This window comes from Lonchura striata, chromosome 8 (assembly GCF_046129695.1).
Source record: "Lonchura striata isolate bLonStr1 chromosome 8, bLonStr1.mat, whole genome shotgun sequence".
Taxonomy (NCBI): Eukaryota; Metazoa; Chordata; class Aves; order Passeriformes; family Estrildidae; genus Lonchura; species Lonchura striata.
Window position 1 is genome coordinate 25,442,186 of NC_134610.1, and position 20,265 is coordinate 25,462,450.

Below are 20,265 nucleotides of genomic sequence, written 5' to 3' on the forward strand. Positions count from 1 at the left end.
CAGAAAAGGTTTTAAGTTACACTTGTATGCTTCTGTTTATTTCATAGAGTGGACTCTGCCAGTTTTTTCATATTTTTATGCTTAATATGGTTTGGTTAATGTTTCTGAGACACCTGGGGCTTTGACTGATTATAGTGTTGGCCACTGTATTGTGCAGACGTGCCTGTGCATTCTGGAGTACAGGAAATGCTGTAGCTGTTCTACAAAGATTTAGTCAAAGCTAAAAAAAGTCATCTAAGTGTGCCATCTGTCTTGTGGCTCTCCCAGCTAAGCAATCTTCAGGCTCCAGGATTACTTGCACACAGAATCGCATCCTGATTGTTGTCTAGCTTTGCAGTGAGGGTGCTCTAAATATTCATGATGTTATGTATATATCATTATTAGAAATCCTGGGCTTTAAGCACACTGTCATCCATTGTTCAGTAAACACAATTACATTGCCCTATCGTTCATCTCTAATGAATCCATGCTAATTGATTAATCAGTGCTGTTGCTCCACTGTGATAATCCCATATGAGGAATAGAGGTAACGTAACTAGCAATTACTAACATACATTGCACACTGAGGAAAACTTAACATAATGCCCTGTAATAATAATACATAATGCACAGGGCAAATGCAGATCAGCAAGAGCAGAGCAGTACCCCAGCCAAGGCACCATGCTGTAGCATTCTGTAGCACAGCTCTGTCTCTTGGAAGAGGTGGCCAGGTGGACTGGATTTGTAGTGGTCTTTGGGTGTGTGACCCAGGGATTACTGGTACAGGGATTATCTCAAGCTATCCCCAAGGAGTGGGGTGTTACAAAAAGGCATGTCTGAGAAGATGGGGCAGTCTTTTTCATATTTTCCTCTCATGCTGATTACTGAGGTGACTATCTTCTTGGCTTAAATATAGCTATGGCTGCAGCTGTTGAAGTAAGAGAAAAAGCATTCTTATACCCTTGCAGCATCTTACTGATGTGACTGTTTCAAAGCAATGAGTGCCAATTTCTGATCCAAGTCAAAGCTTAACATTGGCTCTGGCAGGCTGTGAGCAGTGCTTGGTAGGCTGATGGGAACCATGTGGTTGTCCTTGCTGTTACAGAATCAATGGATCTATGGATTCCTGCTGATCAACCTAGCATGTTTAAGGCATCTCACTATACATGCCATTAATAAAGAGAATTAACAGCAAAGTATCAAATGCAGTCTTTAATGAAGACCCTTTTTAACTTTGAAAATGGATTTGATTTTTAAATTTTGGAAACCCCCACTATCATTGGTGGTGGTGAACACATGTGTAATTTAATTTTGATGAAAAAACAGGTGAATTTATTGCAAGGAGTAGAGATGCAGGGTTACAGTATCACTTGTACATTGAGCTCTTAGGTAATACACATTTTTTTAGAAGCCTTTCAGATAATATTGAGGGCATAGTGTTGTAACAAAAGCAGAAAGTTTTGATTCAGTGATTCAGTTACATTTGTAAAGTTTCCTTTATTGAGAATTAGGTTTGTGGGATTTTTTTTAAGTGTTCAGAATTAGTATCTTTATGTGGTGGGAACAAAATTCAAATTTTATTTGTGGGAGAAATAGGGATGTGGCATCATACATAATACTTTCTAGATAAGATTTAGATGTCCTCTAAGTACTATTATGAATAAGTTATCCTGATGTAATGCATAGTGGGTTAAGATATTTTTTTTCTTTACTTTAAAAAAGGAAAACAAGCAGCTTCTCTCTAAACAAAGAAGAAATTAGTCAAAATGCAGCTTTGTAGTTTGCAAATCTCTTGTAAAATGTTTTGTCAATTAAAGATCTTGGGGCGTTCCAAGCAGTGAGTCAAACTAGGAAAGGTCATGCTGGTGTTCTCTTGGCCTGAGAAAATTTGGTACATTTCCATGTAGAAACATTAATTTCTTTCTTACTTTTTTGAATATTAATTGCCCACTGGTGGTTTCCAACCAAAATAAGGGACTAGTGTGCATTTGTGGAGCTAATGATAGTGCACTTTTAAATGATGCTTGTTGCCATGGGAATAATTGCTTACAGATAATTTATATAGTAACTCAGATGTCCAAAGTTTGTGCACCTTTTTAAAATACATATTTTAGTCTCTAAATGGATGATACTGAAAAAAATCACAAATTTTAGCTTGGAAACACCTGCTTCTTCGCTGCCTTGCACTGTTGATACCACTGCTAAATATTCTTTATAAATAAAAGGCCACCCATGTATTTCTGGACGGTAAATTTAGCAACAGTCCTTAAATTATGAAAGTAGAATAAAAACACCACAAGGTAAATAAAATAAAAATATTAATGTCCTAGCAGATAGCAGGTCAGCCAAAATATTTCAAGTGCTCTAAGCATGGCTCAGTTCAAATTAATAATCTTGCTGCGATGCAAATACTACAGACTCAGGCACAAAGTTCTCCTGATATTGCTCTGTGGTGTCTCTGTAGGCTTGCAGTGCAGGCAGAGACCTCATAGGCAATTAAAACCATTGTGATAAATGGAGAGAGAGCTAATAAACATATCCTCTTTTTAAAGGTGCCAGTGATTATATGGCTGGCCAGTTAATTGCATCGTTTAGATAATTATTCCAATATTGACAGCTTCTAAAAGTTGTGAACATATACCATATTACTTATGTTTCCAGTAGTTTTTTGATTGGTGTTCGTGTGTGTGGGTTGTTTGGTTTGGAGGTTTTTTTCACCCTTACTGGAGCATTTCCATTTATTTTAAGAATAGGTTCTTGGCCAATAGAGGTGCCAAATCCTAATATTTATCAATATACCATCAATGCTTTACAAAGCAGTTTTCTGGTGTTTTGAAAAAGGTGTTGCTCACACCTTAGCTTAGAAATTGTTGGGTCTAAGTCCAGCATTTTATGTGTACAAAAGGCTACTTCTGAAGACCTTTAACTGGGGTATTTTTTACATTTTTCTTCTTCTTTCAGCCCTTCACAAATTGAAGTACTTAGGCACTCCAGCTGCATCTCTTCCTTTCCTTCACCCATGCAAAACAACTGCCAAGGAAAATGTGAATTCTCCAGTACTCTTATAACTAGCAAAATTTTTTCCTCAGTGATAGAGAAGTTTTTTGTAGGAGGATTCTTGGAGTTCTCTTGTCAAAATTATATGTAACAATTTTGATCCCCAGGCCTAAAATAATCATTGGTGCTCTTAATAGTGAAGAACTTACTGTTTGTGTAGGACTTCAGGAAACAGCGTTTTCCAAGCAGACAATGCTCCTCAGCTAGATTTTTTGAATGATTAGGATGAAACAAACTGGGAGTAGGTATAGCAGGAAGGATCAGGGAGAGCATTTTGAAGGTCAACCTTGGCAAAGTGTGTTTTACATGCAGAAGTTGAACATATCCAGAAAAGCTCAGTGGGAGTGCAGAGGAGGGAACCTGGCTGGTGTAACTTGTGTCCCCGAAGAACCTGGTTTTGGTTCCTGCTGATTCTGGTGCTTCCTGGGAGCTGTGCTTGATAGTAACAATATCTTCCTGATGTAGAAGGCAGGGACTCCAAGGTGTCATGGGCTTAGGGCCAGTAGTAATCAGGAGGGCAGATGAAGTTGCCTCCCATGCTTAACTCAGGAGCTGGGCACCCTTCCCTGGTGTCATGGGCTCAGGGCTGCTGAGAATGTTATTCTGACGGAAATTGACCACTGAACTTAAGCATGAGCAGTAACTTTGAAAATGTGTGTCTGTGTGTGCGTGATGTTCCTGTCCCACCGTTCCTAAAGATGCTGAGCACTTCCCTTGCACTGCACATGTGATACTGAATCTGCTTCAGTGCCGGCTCAGCCAGAGGACTTGGACGTGCTGGGGACAGGGATTTCAGGCAGCTCAGTGTTTGCTCTGAACAGAGAGTATGTAATCCACCAGTTTGGGTGGATAATTTCTTACTCCAGTCTGATTCTCAGGAGAGTGTCTATTGATACCCTTGGTTTAAAATAACCTTTCAAATGCCAAGATCACAACTCACTATAATATTCAAGAAATCCATTGGTAGTTGAGGGGAAAAATATTGCTGTTGTGGTTCCTGAAACTGTCATGTAATTGCTAAAAGCCGTACTATATTATGGCTTTTCTTTGTGCTCTGCTAATTAAACATGAATCCACTTGGATGTTATTAAAAATATCTGAAGACATACAGCTCTTCTTATGTTGAAAAATATCTTTAACCAGTCCAGTTGAATACATTTCAATTGACAGGATTGAAAGAGGCTGTGTGATTTTTATTTTCATAATAGTTGGCTGCCTAAAAATCATCTTTAGCAAGTGATTAATTGCATTTGTAGATACGGCACAATTGCATCAATTATCCATTTCAAATTAATTTCATTCTGAATAGTTGAGAGGATGATGTAGTTTAATCAGTAAGTGAAATGGAAGTATTGTAAGCTGTTTAGAAATACTTCCCACATTCTATGGCACAGTGATTTCAATCAAGCAGACCACTGGAAAAATAAGAAATACACAGCAACAAACATTAATACTTTTCCTTCCGTTTAGCAGCATTTTGTTAGCCTCTTTTGCTTTGGTTTCCATCCTTGATGTATTGATTTTAGCAATACAGTGTGAATTATATTTTATTATGCTTATTTAGAAGGAAAAAAGGAAAGCTATGTTAAATTAAAAAATGAATCTGGAATTATTTGGGGCATTGTTATGCATGCCTTTGCAATGCTAAACATTCTTGCATATATTTTAGGAAGCGGTTTTGGGTATTACATAAAGCTGTGTGGACTGGAAGATTGGAAGTTAGTCTGTTATTATGTTGGTAATGAAAGAGTTGGTGGGCAAATGAAATACAGATGTTGACACCAACTTCATACCTAATCCTCCAATGACTGTGAACAACACCCAGAAACACAAGTGATGCCTGACACAATTGCTCACCACCCACTGACTGATGTTCAGCTTGATCACGAGTAGTGACTGGCCTTTCCCAGCCAGCTCCCCCCAGTTTGTCCTGGCCACCATGTTGTAGGCTGTTCAGTATCCCTTCAGCTGTCCCAGCTGTGCTCCCTTATGGCTTCTGGTGCACCTTTTCTCTGGCAGGGCATGAGAAACTGAGAAGTCCTTGACTTAGGGCTACCACTACTCAGAAATAACAAAAATATCAGTAGTTTATCGACATTATTCTCTTACTAAATCCCAAACATAGTATGGTGCCAGGTACTAGGAAGAAAATTAATTCTGTCCCAGTCCAAACTAAGATTCCTCAGTTACAAAAGTTTTTTCCTACACAGAGGTGTTACTGCTACAGTTATAGTACAGGTCTCTGCTTACTGGAAGCTTGTTATGCATTTCCCTTGCCAGATTGTTCCCTGTTCTAGGGACAATCTGACTCTGTAAAGATACTACAAATGTTTTCTCTCTGAAGGGTTTTAGTGCTACATCTTCAATTAGGCCCATTGTGAATTTGAGGCTAAATGGAGAAAGAGAGATATTGCTTTTCAGTCTGGAATATTTCGAACGCTTGTAGTGTGCTGCATTCTTCTTTTCGCAAACTGAGGCTGTTGAGTATCATGATGAGGGGCGGTGGTTGTTGTGGTTGACCAAAGTTTCTTAGCCATTTCAGGAACACGCAACTTACATTTTGTTCCAACAGAGAGAATCCTTTTGGGCCTAAAAAGTCATGTACAGTTGGCCAGAACTTGAAAACAGTGTAGAATGTTACTGCTGGGCATTACAACAAGTTATATCTAACTTTGGTTCAGATAGGGTTATCATATTTAACCTGTGCTTGGTTATATTATTATAGAACAACAAGGGCTCTTTATGTGTGTGTTTCATGAGTTATGTGGTCTTCTGTATGCAATGTCAGGTATTGCATTTGTTGTTCTAGGTAAAGGTAAACAACTTCATAACACAGGCTAATTGGTTTGGGAATATTTATGAAAGTGTTGATTTTTAGAGCTAAATATAGTGCTATGGCTTTTTAAACTCATTCTGGCTGTCAGAAATGCTCACATGATCCTGAAAGTGTTGCTAAAAATGTTCAATTTTTAAATACAGTAATTAAAATTGTCTGTTGTGAGAGCAGTAGATGAGACATTTCCTGCATTTGTAAAATAAGCATCCCTTTCATCCCCAGGTTTCCTTGCATCTCACTGTTTATGTTGGTGGGATCTGAACTCTTACTGAACCTTCTTGGAAGAAACTTAGCTGTTGGCCAAGTAGGGAGAGGGAGCTCAGCAGCCTGCCACCCTGCTCCATGACCTTCTGCTCTTTGATTTGGATACTTTTCCTTTGTTTTAAAGAGCTGAGGCCCTCAGGGAATACAGTACTGGAAACTGGAACTTCAGACATACATTTTCACTTTTAACTTTGTCATTAGAAGAAAGTCTCAGATAAAGATATTTTCCCTTGGGTATGCCAGACTGAGTCCTAATTTGAGTATATGTGTGTATTTCTTCTATTAATAGATCTTATTTCCTTCAAGTTTATTGCTAGTGTTTGATGATAATTTTATACTCTAAGAGTATCCTGCACTCAGTGTTTTCTCAAGTTCTTTATTTAGAGTCCTCTTTTTCTAACCTTACCTATTTTGAGATTTTTCTCATGTTGGTTGTTGTATAATAAGCTTTTTTCAAAGAAGATAGGATGGTTTTTGCTACACAGCTTCCCTAAAAATGATGTATTGGCAATTTTACGCAGAATCTTACTTGTCTTAAGAATGAATTGTGTTCTGAGCCAACCAGACAGACTTGAGGATTTAGGGCCCTTCTATAGCCACTGGTGACCTGTGAATATTTCTTAAGTTTTCTTGCTCAGCTAGGTGGTATTGTCTGCTCTTGCATGAATGTGCAAACTTCAGCTGCAGAAGAACCTCAACAAAAGATTTGTTTTTAGTTAAAATGGAATTCAAAACTACCTCTAGCCAGAGTTTAGGTAACAAATGGATGTAGTGCCGTTTTTTTTTGGAGATACTGAAATCCAGATTTTTTGGGTTGCAATGATAATGAGGAAAGAGAGCAGTGGGACTGGTGGGCAGCCTGGATGTCAGGGCAGCCACTGCTGTGTTGGCTGCTCAGGGCTGTATTCTTTGTAATACAAATACAAATGATTGGTTTGACTATTTTCAGTCAAAATTCTCTCTCTTGCTGTCTCTTTTTCTAGCAAAAAATGGATACTTTTATGTCTCTGTCCAAAAGCACCACTATAACTTTTCCCCGACAATATTTTGTGGGTTTTATGAAATAAGCCTTTTCAAAAATTAAGGAAGACAACCGTAGACTTGGTACACTCCCTAAGCTCAATAAGACCATAAGTGACTGCATCATGTTTATTTCTGGGGCTAACGTATGCCCATGCTGACTGTTGAATTGAGAAGAGTGGATGTCCACAAAGTAGAAAATGTCACTACTGGTACATACTCTGTCACTCCTGCTGCCTCATGTACATATTTACCTCACTTGAGAGCCGTCACATAATGAATGCAAGACTCTTCCTAGCATTTGGGTTGCAGTTGTTTGCTGAGGGCTATTTAATAGAATCACTCTTTTCTACTTACCCCTATTTTGAAGAACATGCTTTTTGTAGCACTAAGAAGAATTGCTTAATTCAGATTATCCCTATGTAAATAAATAAAAAAACTTCCACTGTTCTAAGATGCATATGCTTCCTTGGCTTTTGTTTTTACTACACCGTTTTGCATTTTATTCCTATGTCCTAAGTGAATACTGCAATTCTGTCACTGTAAATCTGTTACAGTGTTGGCTGAATTTGAGTCAAGATTTGTTAGTGTCCTTAATTCTGCTACTATTGAGAAACTGACAATCAGTCTTTAAAAATTGAATAAGAGATTGAGCATTTTTTTCTGTATTGGATCACTGTCTTTTGACAGTGTCTTTAATTGTGCTGTGTTGGTTTGTTATTATTCTGCTTGTTTGGCAGGAGATGATCTGTTCAAATTTACTGTGCTTCTAGTGTAATGCTAAAGTATGAAAGGAATTTGTCCATTTATAGTGATTGTTACGTGACTGGAGCTCTAATGTCATTCTGAGAGAGCTCACTTATAATGTCGGTGTTATGATTCATGCTTCCTTGATCAGTTAAGCCTTCAAATATATCTGGCTTTGTGTTTATTGACTTGAGCATGTGATAATCTGTGATATGTGGGAGCACTGTACTCCTGCAAATCTAAACAGGCAGTGGTGCGCAGGATGGGGCCTCTGACAACTTTTTCTGAAATCCTTCAGCACACTTCTCTCTAGTCAGGAGAGGATAACTTTTCTTTAGAAGCTTTTACCCTTAAATTTAAACAAGCAAACCCCCCACACCACAATAAACAAACACACCAACCTAAAAGAGACACATTAAAAAAACCCCAAAAAAATAAGCTGTGTTATGGGCTCCAAACTTCATCCTGTAATTCCTTACAGAAGTTTTATCTTGTGGCAAGATGAAAATGTGGATGTGTATGACTATCAGGTACCTCACAAAGTTACCCCATTATATTCCAGCACTGAAATGATCATGCCTTGAAACGTATGAGACATATTTATTAATCTGTTTTTGAAGACCTCTTCTAAAGGTCTGATACCTCTAGTATCTATAACAATCCTCTTATCAAGCTTCAAGATGCTTTCTCCTGGTCTGGCCTTTAGCAGAAAAGAAAGCTGTTTGTTGCCATCTTTCTGTAAGTACCTCTTTCTTATCTTGGAGTGTTAACTGTGCTCTTAGCAATGTTGTGCTGTGCCATACAGCGAATTGAAGTGTGAGATTATACTTGTTGATTAAAATTCTTTTATTTCTGGTTAAAAAAATCTGTGAATCAGTCAACAGATACAAGATGTGTTCTGAACCTCTGTGTTTATCATTGCTGGGAAATCTGTTTCCCAAGAAGTGGGAGACAGGGGACGAGCATGGATGTAATCTCACCGCAGCAAAACCAGCAGTAACTAAAAATCCAGAAACAGAGAAGTAGCATAGATTATGTCACTCGTGGAGACTGCAAGGGAGGCTTCAGATGGCAAAACAGTTCTGAGGCATGAGTAGCATGTCCTGTCATGTACTGTGTTGCAGCCAGTATCTGGGAGAAAAAGGTCTAGCTAATCACAGCCCTGAATCTGCTCATGCCGTGACTGTATTTAACTTTCTGTAAATAAGAGCCTTTGTAGCACCAGTGTTTTTAGTGGCAGACTAACAGAGGTTAGCTTTGTTGGGATCATTATTGTTAAAGGATTTGTCTACTTCCAACATCTGCTGCTACCAAGACTTTTTTTAAATGCTTTTGTCATTATGGAGTTTTAACATAGGAAGACTGTGTGTCTGATTTCTGTTGGTAATGTGCTGCTTGAGGTCAAACTCTTGATTTATGAGATTAGTATGGAATATACTTCATATAACAATTGTTCCTTGACATGTGGTTCCACTGTGAATAGTGATTGGAAGAGATGGCACATACTCAATACACAGCTTTTAAAAGTGGTTTTTTATTAGTGACAGAAGTTCACTTTGAGTGAACTCTATTGGTCTTGCAGTTGAAGCCAAGTCCATTGGCTTCTGCTCTAATTAACACACAAAGAGCATCACTACCAGTATTATGGGTTTAGAAGCACCATGTGAACCAAAAAGGGTCCAGCTTGGTGTATATCTCAAGGGTTTGCTTGAAAGGCTGCTCATGATTTTGAACACACACTTGCCCTCAACTCTCTTCATACTTATAAACTAAAAATAAGTCTGCCAAACCTTTAGAACCTCATCTTTTGAGAGAAGCTGAAACTTCTAATAACCAGTGTAGAACTTTTATTGAAAATTAAATTACCTATCTAGTTGGCTTTGTTCTTTGAAATTAATTTTATAGCATTCCTACCTTTTGCCTTGAGACAACTTAATAGGGCAAGTGTATACACTGGAAAACTGTACCACTGCAACAACAAAAAAATAATTATTAACTTTAGCCTTTATCTTGTTAAGATCAGGCTCTGAATTGAATTCTCTTAGTGTGTTGACAGCTGAAGATTTATGTCTTCCAGCTCTATTCCTGTTGCAGGGTTGACAGAAGTGACCTCTCCAAAAAAGGTCTTTGTTATGGATTTTGCTCTGTTTACATTATTGCCATAAGGTTGGGATGAAGTACAGTATGTTAAAGCTAATACATCACCTACTGACAGTGGTCTTATCTCATTGGTGACTATTTCCCTCTCCCAGTATGAAAAAATGCAAACATTGAGTGCAAGGATCACAAAAAGAAAGTTAAATAGTTTTCAAGAGATTTAGCATTGGTGTCTGGACTCTGTGTGCACTGTATTTTTGTGTCCGATTATCCAATTGGCTGTGTAATTTTTTTTCTGGGAAGCTACTCTGAAAGTATGTCTTTGCCAGATAAACGCTGCCAAGGGATAGAATAAAAAAAAGAGCTGTTTGGTTTACTCAAGGTCTGTGTCATCTCTTGGGAGAAAGAAGGTGGCTCAGAGTGGGAGAGAATGGCATTCAGGTTAGATAGGCAGAGAAGAAAGTAAAGCAGTACAACATTAAGTAGTACAACATTAAGCTTCTCCAATGGAAAGATGGTGGGACTGGCACAAGGAGCAGGACTTCAGATACCCTCCTGTTTCTCCACATGCTGTGCCACAGATGATCCATCCGGAATGGGTCTTTTAGTCCTCAATATCAGTGAGATGATGTTATTTCATGACTGATTTTTCTCTTCCAAATACAGACATAGAAACACAAATGCAGCATTTTTCTATATGCATAATTATGTACACAGTTTCAATATGCACTTTGAAATCTCTCGACAGGGTGCTTCCCAGGCATCCTTTCAGGATGGAGAGATGAACCTCACTGGACCCACAGAACTGCTGTTGGCTCAGAGGGCTTGGCTCCCTAGCAGGTAGGAACATCTTCTGTTTGGTGCTGGCTCAAGTGTGATTTGTGAATTTATGCAACACAAGACTGACTTCTCATTCCAGCTGCACCTCTGGTGCACTGTGCACAGCTGCACTGTGCTTCTCATCAACATGCTCTCTTCCTCTTCCCACCTTTCCCACCCTAAAATTGCATTTGATACCAGAGCACATGTTTGAGCACAACATTCTCTTACCCTCATTGATGAATATGAGTGATTTTTTGTGCTGTTTATAGTATAAAGGTAAGGGGGAAATCTGGGTTTTGGTTTCTATTCAGTCCTGCCTTAAGATAGAGAATGCTCATAAATCATATATTGTCTCTCAATAAATAATTATTTATCTGAACCATATAATCCTAAAATTACCTCCTTCATTTTGAGTGTCACCTTCAGTATTGAGTGGTAAGATTATTACTTTGCTATATTCTGTAGTAGATTTTATATCTGTGTTCATACACAGATTGCTAATAGTTGCAATATTTCCCTGTGCATTCCTTCACTAAAGAAGCCAGGTGCAATAAATAGTTTTCTTCTCTTCAGTTATAATAAACCAGTGGTGGCCTGTGCTGTTGTATCTGAATGTAGTCATGGTTCCATTGATGTGTTGGGAAATAACTTATTTTAAACAGTCTAAATTTTGTCTTAGATAAATACATAATCTTCATTGGAAACCAGTGGAGTAAAACTTGAGAGCTGCATAGCTGAAACAAGAGGAGAGGAAATTAGGTGTTCTCAAGAGGTTTAGTAATGAGCAACAATGTTTATCACTCCTGAAATCAAAGGGAAAATTCTACATGGCTGAAATGAAATTCAAAAAATAATGATTTTGTAGATAGCATTTGTTACACCGAATTATCAAGCCAGGGTGCCATAGTTTCAGAGAGTAAGTTGGTCAGATCCTCAGTGGTGGAGTGTTTTCATGCTGCTGTTTTCCTGTCTCATCATAAGCTTAAATTTCAGTTTTGACTGGTGATTCAGGTTATGCTGAAGTCACCTTTCTGAGTAGGTAGAGGAATTCAGTACTTTGTCCAGTACCTTGTGTTTGTTGTAGAACTCTTGAGATATATATAGCACATAGGATAATTAAATTAAGAAGTGTTATATGACAAACTTCTACGTGACAGCTAAAATGTGAAAAATTAATCTGCTTCAATTTTAATGATGGCAGATAGTAATTTGCTATAATTCTGCAGCTTACAGTTGTTTGTCAAAACAGTATAAGATAAAACTCATGAAATAAACAGTATCTACATGCCTTAAGCTTAGAACATTTATCCTTGCAAATAGCTGAGAAAAAAACAAGTCTTAACATTCCCATTTTAGCTACATGGAGTCTGTGAAAGAGGCATGAATATGTACCCCATATGCCTGTGGGGAATTTTGCAAGAGCAGGGACTCGAACATTGCTGGTGGTCTGGGCCATGCCAGGATTTGTGGAGAAGGATCACCTTTCCTTTCAGAGCATATCAAAAACTTGTCTTTTCCTCTTAAGGGAATTAATTTCTCAGTTTTTCTTGTTCTTTGAGTTATGATTTCAGTAGTTTTATGGGCACTTTTATCATCTTGGTATAGTTGTGTTTTTCAACTCAATTTCTCTGGGTTGTTGCTCCCTCTGAAGGCCTCCTTGTCACCCAGTTCCTATGCCATTTTGTAATTCCTTCTCCTGCCTGCCGATACTGATGCGTATTTTTAGAATGGTGTCATAATGAAAAGGAGCTGGAGTGCTTTTCCAGCTTTTCCTGCACCTGCTGGGCCTCTAAGTTACATGCCTGCTGATTAGTGTTCATCATGCAGGTATAGAACTTAGTTCAGTCACTAATGCGTATTTTCTGTTCGTGGAATGTTGCTGAAGATTTCTACAGCTTGTTTCACCTGAGTTAATTATTATGCATCACCAAATATATGCACTCATTTGTCTCTTGATCCGTTAATTTGTAACGGGGATTAATCAAGCTCTGTGCACATTCTGTTCATATTTACTGTTTTCCTTATGCCTTTACTAGGGTGTTTTAGGCTACCTAAGTCCTCTTAGGAATTTTCTGAGAGCATATTATTGTTTATCAAGTTAAAACAATTCATTGCTTGTATTTGGGATTCTTCAGAAGAAGGTTATGTTACTTGTTTGCTTCATAATTCAGTGGCTTTTGGAAACACAGACAATGGCAAAACCTCTTGTGATATGTCTCCGAGGTATTCAATTTTCGGAAGTGGCCAGGTCTTCTCTGTCACAAACTAGACAAGAATCAGCTTAGGTTTCTGTAGATCTCTTACAATTTTTGCTGAATTCTGCAAACTGCCTTGACATAGGAACATGAAAGGAAAAGTGATGAAGAATATAGATTGGGACCCACTTGAATGATGCCAGAATAGCAATCAAGTAAGTGTTGAACAGGTAGAGAGCAAAGGGAACACCGGCCAGAACAGGGTATTCCCAAGAATCCTTTTGCATTGGTAATAGTTTTTTTTTTTCTTTTTTTTTAGCAAATAAAAAAATTTTGATTGCGATTGCATTGTCTGAAAAATATTGACCAAAGCCAGCCAAGCAAATAGAAATCAAAACAAAATGGAGAGGAAGTAGCAGTTCTTCATAGACACATACTTTACCAAAATATGCATTGTTTGTGGTTCCTGTGTCCCGAGGGGATTTTGAAAAACACTGTTTTACCTGCAAGAATTGAGATGGGTACTATGAGGAATTTCTCATGAAAATTGTGAATTATATTGGAGTAATTGTAAAATATTCCACTTTCTTCAAACAGTGAACATGAGAGAAGTTCTGAATGCAGTATTTTGTAAAGCAAAGGTATTTTGTGGCTCTGTGAAATTCACAGGAATTTCAAAGAATTTAAATTTTATAGCCATGATTTGATTTTTACTTGGCTTTCTTCTTCTAATTCAAGTTTTTTAAACTGTTTTTCCAAAAGTGTTTTCATTAGGATTAGAAGGTTTATAAAGGGAAATAATGAGTCACTAGAGACCATCTGTCTGTCTCAATTATCTTTATTTGATTGAATGTAAGGAAGGTTTTATTAATAAAATAATAAAACTACTTTTTCCACAAGCAGTAAAACAAGCAGCTTAATATCTAATTGATCTCCTTTCTGAAAGAAAATGTTACTCAAAATTCTGATTTTTTCAGGTATTTTTCTTGTTGAATTTTAAAGTTGTTAGGACCATGAGGGACTACCAGGTCATTAACCCTTCATCTAAATAAACCACATCAAGAGATGTTAATAAAGATAATATTTCAGCCTAATTGTGAGCTACTCCATGCTGTGGACAAAAGGCTATGGAAGAAAAAAGACTACTACTGGCTCTGTTGCTTTCCCTGCTTTCCTTCCTGTCACTGGGTTTAGTAAGCTTTAAGGCCTATAATGCTTGAGCAAAACAGCAGCTTGCCACCTGAGAAATGATCTGGGCCTTCTCATCAGAGCACCAGTCTGTCTGAGGTCAGAGTCCCTTTCTAACTGCAGCCAATAATGGGTTTTTCAGAGGGAAGCAGAGAAAGAGTACTATGATTAATATTTCATGATAGAGAAGCCTAGTCAGTTGAACTTTAAGATCCAGGCTTGGAATGTTTTATATTCCTCACTCAAGAAGGAAAACTGTTTGATCTAAAGAAAGTCAGTTCACTGGTTTAAGTAGGGGAAATCAGTTGCACATGGAGTGAATGTCAGTATGGAGGGATTTTGGCTCCTCTACTTAGAAGTTAATGGGAAGCCCCTTTGCTTGGATTCTCTTAAAGCACTTCACTGCAGAAGTACTGGGAAACTTTTCAGGACTGTATCCCTTGGGAGTCTGAAAATCTTAATTTGGCATTTTGAGAGTTGAACTTTACTACAGGAGAGACTTAAAACATTGGGTCACTGGAATGTTTTTCAATTGAATAAATAATGACAATGCTCTTGTAAATTCTGAAGGTGGCTTTTTTGTTGTTTATTTGCAAGTAAAGATGATGTTCAGGGTAAAGGAAGCCAAGCTAATGCCATCAGTGTATAAAATGTTGTATTTCTCTGTGCCTTTTTTCATGTTCCATACTGGGTTTGAAAGATTTTCATAGTAATAACAAGGTTTTGGTACTCTCTATAGATGGTCAGGTAGATACTTGTCACAACTTCTAGCACTGAATTCCTTAGTACACTGTACGTGGGAATATTGGTTTTGAAAAGCTTGCTTTTCTCAGTAAAAATGACTGTGTTAAGGAACAGTAAACACGAATCTGCTTGGAAGTGGATGTTTAGCTTAATAGCAGTGGATTACTTGGAACGCAAAGGGTAATTTATGCATAGATAATTCATTATGTGTTTTCATTATGTTCGCTTTTACTGTCTTCCCACTTCTTTTTAGCAGAGGTCAGGGTCAGTTCCTTGGTTTAAGCACTGTAGATACATAATTAAAGTGTAGCTGAAGCATTTTTTTCCTTCTCTGTGTTTTCCTATTTTTAACCTACTGTGTCTTTCATTAGTCTAACAAAAGAGAATTGAAACCATTTGATTTAAAGGAAAAAAGACACAAAGCCCCAGTGCTTGCAGGCTGATTTCTCTCTAGAACTTCAGAGTTAATCTTGTGAGAACTAACTAATTTTAATGTGGGAAAAAAAAGTTTGGAATAACTAGATTAATGAAGAAAAATTTATTGCTTGATTTGTTTCCTCTTCAAACCTGAAACTGGGAGATTGTGACATTATTTCATAGTAAATATTTGAACTTTGTGGATAGTTTGTTTAGTGCTGTGTAGAATGGAGCAGCTGCTTCATTCCTGTCTCTTATAAAAGAGTGATCAGTTTGCCTACCTGTACCTGGAAAATTTACCCTTGCCTGCACACTGAGTTGCTGTTTCTCCTCCTTGTAGGGTGCTTTATAGCCCTATTTAAATATTGTTCTGATTTTCGTCATTCGAGTGTGTTCACACTATGTAACATCTTGAGTTCCAGCTCCTTCTTCAGGACTTTGAAGACATTTTAATCAAAGGTTTGAGCACCTAGTTGAAAACAGAGAAGGAAATATGTGGAAAAGGTGTAGGAGGTGGATGGGAAGGTTTAGTTTAGCTGACTGCTCTGGAAGCCTTCTCTTAATGAATGGGGACAAATACTTTTTTATCATCGGTAACTGTATTGGTTGAGTATGTGAAAAAAGTACATGGCAGAGTCATCTGCCTCTTTATTTGGATAAATCTGTGCATGCTTCCTCTTTAAAATGCCCTATAGAAATTTGACATGCCCTCTGGGCCTTTGCTCTCTACCAAACATCAACACCTTTTGTTGATGAATACTCTCTCTTCTGGAATGGCAGCATTGGAGGAAGAGGCATGGAACTGGAGGTGCAAGTGAAAAACAAGCAAGGAGATGCAGCTTAATAAATAATTGCATCCATGAGCTCTCTACATCTGACTGACATTTAATTTGCCTTTTACTTGGCTGTGGTCAATAAAAACACCACGCAGCATGTTCAGAATATCAGCTGTGCTTTTCTGTTTGCAAGGGAAACATTGACATTCTGCACTAGAAGATTTTTTTCAGATATGGCATCTTACTAATCTGTATATTTTCTTAAAAACACTCGATAAAGTGTTGAATATGACTAATATTGCAAAGGAAAATGCCACTGGAATGGTAAATACATTGTGTTTACTCAAGCAGTAGGTTCTTGTGACATACGCATGATGACAAGTTTTGCCCAGTAACCCGTGCAGTAAGCAGCTTTTCTGATGTACTGTCTTCACTGTGTTGCAAAACAATTAATCTGCTTTAGGCTGTGTCTACTACATTCTCCAAGAGCAATCCTATCAAGCATTTGTAGCTGGGGAAGGTCAAAGCACTTCAGTGAACTCAGTCCTGCTGCAACAACACGTAACATTCATTTCTGGAGAGGGTTCCCTTTTAAGCATCTGTGTGCTCAGTGTTGGGATGGGTTCTTCAGTGTTCTTGTGTTGTTTGCAGAGAAGCTTTCAGCAAATAGATCTTTCCCTTTGTGTAACTCACTGCTAGTTCTTAATACAGGTTTCAGGAGAGTGAGCCATAGTATTCCACAGTCAGGACACTGCAAATCTGAGGATCAGATTGATTCACAATTAGATGTGACCACTAAATGTGCAGCACTCCATTTAAACGTTGCTTTCCATGTTGCCAACGCTGTGCATGCTCACTACTCATGTACACCTTCTCTATCTCTTTGCTGAACAGTACTTATCAGCATTTTTAATAATATGCATGGCAAGCCTTGTTGACAAATGTGATAGATGGTCAAGAATCTGTCAGAAATCAATAATATCAAACAAAGAAGAATTTAAATAGTACATGATGACAGCCTCTTCAGGTTAAAAATCAATAGTACAGCATCTTGGATCAGGTCATGCTGGACAGGTGTTCTCCCCTGAGTGAGACCAGAGGTAGCTTCGGTGCAGCAAGGGGAAGGGAGGTGCCAGTATTGGAAGAAGCCTGAGTGCTGTGTTTCTGGTTGGGGTGGATCTTGTACTTCAGAGAAATTTCACTGACATAAGGGTTTTTTAAAAGTTCAGTCTTTTTAACTGCTGTAAGAATATATCTCTATGTATTCCATAGAGACTGGTTCCAAGTTCAGTTAGGACAGGATTTCCTGAGGTAGGAGTTCTATCTGCTTCTTGAAGAACAAGCAGGAGATACTCAGCCTACTGAGGCACTCTCTGTGCATTGCTCACTGATGCTGCCAGCCTCTCATCCCCAGCTTGGAATTTTACTCCAGGTCTTTTATACTGATTTAATGGTCTAGACTTGTGCTTCCTTTTACTGCAAAAGGCGTTTAAGATCTGTAGGGGAGATTTCAAAGGGCAGTAGGTCACAAGTAGGTTGCCAACTTCTGGATTTTTTTTTTTCCTATTTAGGTGTTTGTGTGTTTTTAAAATGTGTTGAATATTGCAAAAAAATCTATAAATTACATTGTCTGTTGTCACAGCTATCAACCTGTAAGACAGTAATTCTGCTTTCTCCTACTTCTTTAATTTTTTTAACCTAGCTCTGTCAAACTGAAGAGTCCTAGCACCTGTGTGTCCCACAGGTCTTTGGAATTCAGTAATTAGTATTCTTAGAGCTCATCCTATTTAGAATCTCATTCAGTCATGCTCTATTCCTGAATGTTTTCTCCAGTACAGTATAAACTGTAAGCCAGCATGAAATAGTACAGTGCTGAGTTCAGCTGTCCTTGTGGACAGATTAAACCTGCTCGATGAGGGACAGAACAAGTGAATGACACCAAATATGTCTGAATCTCTAATCTTTGAGGTTCTTAAACAAATAAAAAAACCCCCAATCAAATCCCAGATGTTCTGGTTTTAAAATTTTTAACTGTCATGCTTTCATAGGTATAATATAAAAATAACATATCCTCAGAGGTCCATGAAAGTTGGTGTGAAAGGCTGTTTTCTTCTCAGATGTAACTAGATGTAACTATTTGTTTGAGAAGAAGTCTATTTAGAATCATGGATTTGTGACTAAAATTATAATTCCAAAATTCTTAATACATGTATAAAGAGTGTGCTCTTATTCTGAATGTTTAGTGCTCTAGAACTTCCATAAGTTATAGGATGTATCAAAAATTTTTAGAGTAATATATAATGTGCATGTGGGCTATTTGTTTTCACAAGGAAGCCTATTTTTCTTAGTGTGTAGATTTCATGTTCAGTTTTAAAAAAAGTTTGTATGTTTTCTTTGGCTTCCAGCCTACTTTTAACTGTAAGTGTGTTGATTTAATATGACAGCTCACCTGTCTGTCATGATAGCCCTCAAAAAAATTTCTGCTCTTTCTTACAGTTGCTTAGGAAGACAACTCCTCCCTAGAGCACACACAGGGTTATTTGGGGACAGCTGTAACTTACTTAAATTTTCCCTGTAGAAATGAAAGCCCATTCACTACTTCTGATTATTTTCTGAATCTAAAGGGCTTGGCTGCTTAATTTACTTAAGCATTTTGATTCTGTAGAAGTTCAAAAGACAATAAAAGTAGCCCTTTAATTATCTTTCTTTGTGTCTTAAGAGAATTGGAGGAAGTAGAAGATGGAACTGAAAGAGGAGTTAATTTCCTATGGATGCATTGTTGAGGTTTTTGGCAACCACACTGATTAGCTTTTCTAACCTGGTTCACCAGAAAAAAATGTATTTAAAAATCTTACAGGAAGATTTTGTCAGGATTTCCCCATCTGATTAATGAAGCTGGTGAATACAGGAAAGAAAAATCCACAAATGCCTGTTGATGGTGTGTGTTTTATAAATACAGTAACATGAAAATCTGTTACGTTGGGATCAGTGGTGGTTTGTTGTTAAGGGTCTTTCCATTTAATATCTAGAGAACATAAATTCATTACAGTGACAACATTTTTGGAAGATCTGTTTACAAAAAAAAAAAAAAAGCTCCCCAAAGCTCACTCTGTCCCCTAATTAAAAATAAATAAAATGTATAAACTTGTATTTCAGACTTATTCTATATTTAGCCGATCAAGCTATGAATTGTTGTATTTAGGGCAAATTGCTTCTCATTAATCATTGTGCAACTGGATAAAGTTTCATAACTACAACAACAAAAAATTCCCATATTACTAGGAAGCAATGCCAGATTTTGTCTAGTCATTTGCAGTAATTGTGCTCCTTGTGAGTGGGCTTAGCTATGCCATGTGGGTTCATGTTGTGCCTAATGTGGTGTAACTGCTGCCACTTCAAGGGCAATCACAGATTCTTGATGGGTTTCTGTACATTTTTACTGATTCTTGCATCAAATCAAATTATCTTAAGACCATGTGTCAGCCAAATCAGTCAGCTGGTGCCAGAGGAAGGTGTGGTACTAGGGAAAAATCATCTGAGGTGGGGAGGGCAGAGTGGTAGTGAAGAGTTGGCTTGGTCATTTTATCTAGCAAACGTGTGCTCTCCAGTTGTGCACAGGGAACAACCAGGAGTCTCTTTCTCTCTAGCTGTCTGCACTTGATCAGTTAGACTGAATCTTTACCTCAGGCCAGTATCTGAAGAGGCCATTTGGTTCAGTTTCATGTGTTCTGTAGCACACATGACACTGAACCAAATGGCACACTGTAGGATTGGCAGGCACACACAGCTCACAGCTGGGGAGGGAATATTTTGGAAGATGGACACTATTATGGAATGAAGGAACAAGGTCTGCTGAAATACAGACATTGCTAATTTTTTTTAAGATTCTAGCCAGTTCAAGTACCTTCATTTTCAAGTCATGGTCACCCAGAATAGAGTTAAGGTCACTGTAAGGCTGACAGTGTAAGATAGTCAATAGGAAGTGAAACAGCACATGCCATGAAACAGCATAAGTCTGTCAGAGATAATACAGAGGTTTTTAATAACAGTGTTTGAGGAAGGAAACTTCTTGACAAAATGAGCTGAGTTGCAGTACTGATCACAAATTGTTTTATTCTTTGTT

General features: G+C 37.9%; 1 protein-coding gene across 3 annotated transcripts in view; it reads left to right on the forward strand.

Annotated features, from left to right (window-relative positions):
• The window catches only part of PARD3B (par-3 family cell polarity regulator beta), a 391,488-nt gene that overhangs the window by 153,317 nt on the left and 217,906 nt on the right, over nt 1–20,265 (forward strand). For all 3 annotated transcript variants that reach the window (XM_031505387.2, XM_077785113.1, XM_077785112.1), the window contains exon 5: nt 10,749–10,840. In XM_031505387.2, the coding sequence (XP_031361247.2) occupies nt 10,749–10,840 (92 nt within the window). The remainder of the gene's footprint in view (nt 1–10,748; nt 10,841–20,265) is intronic.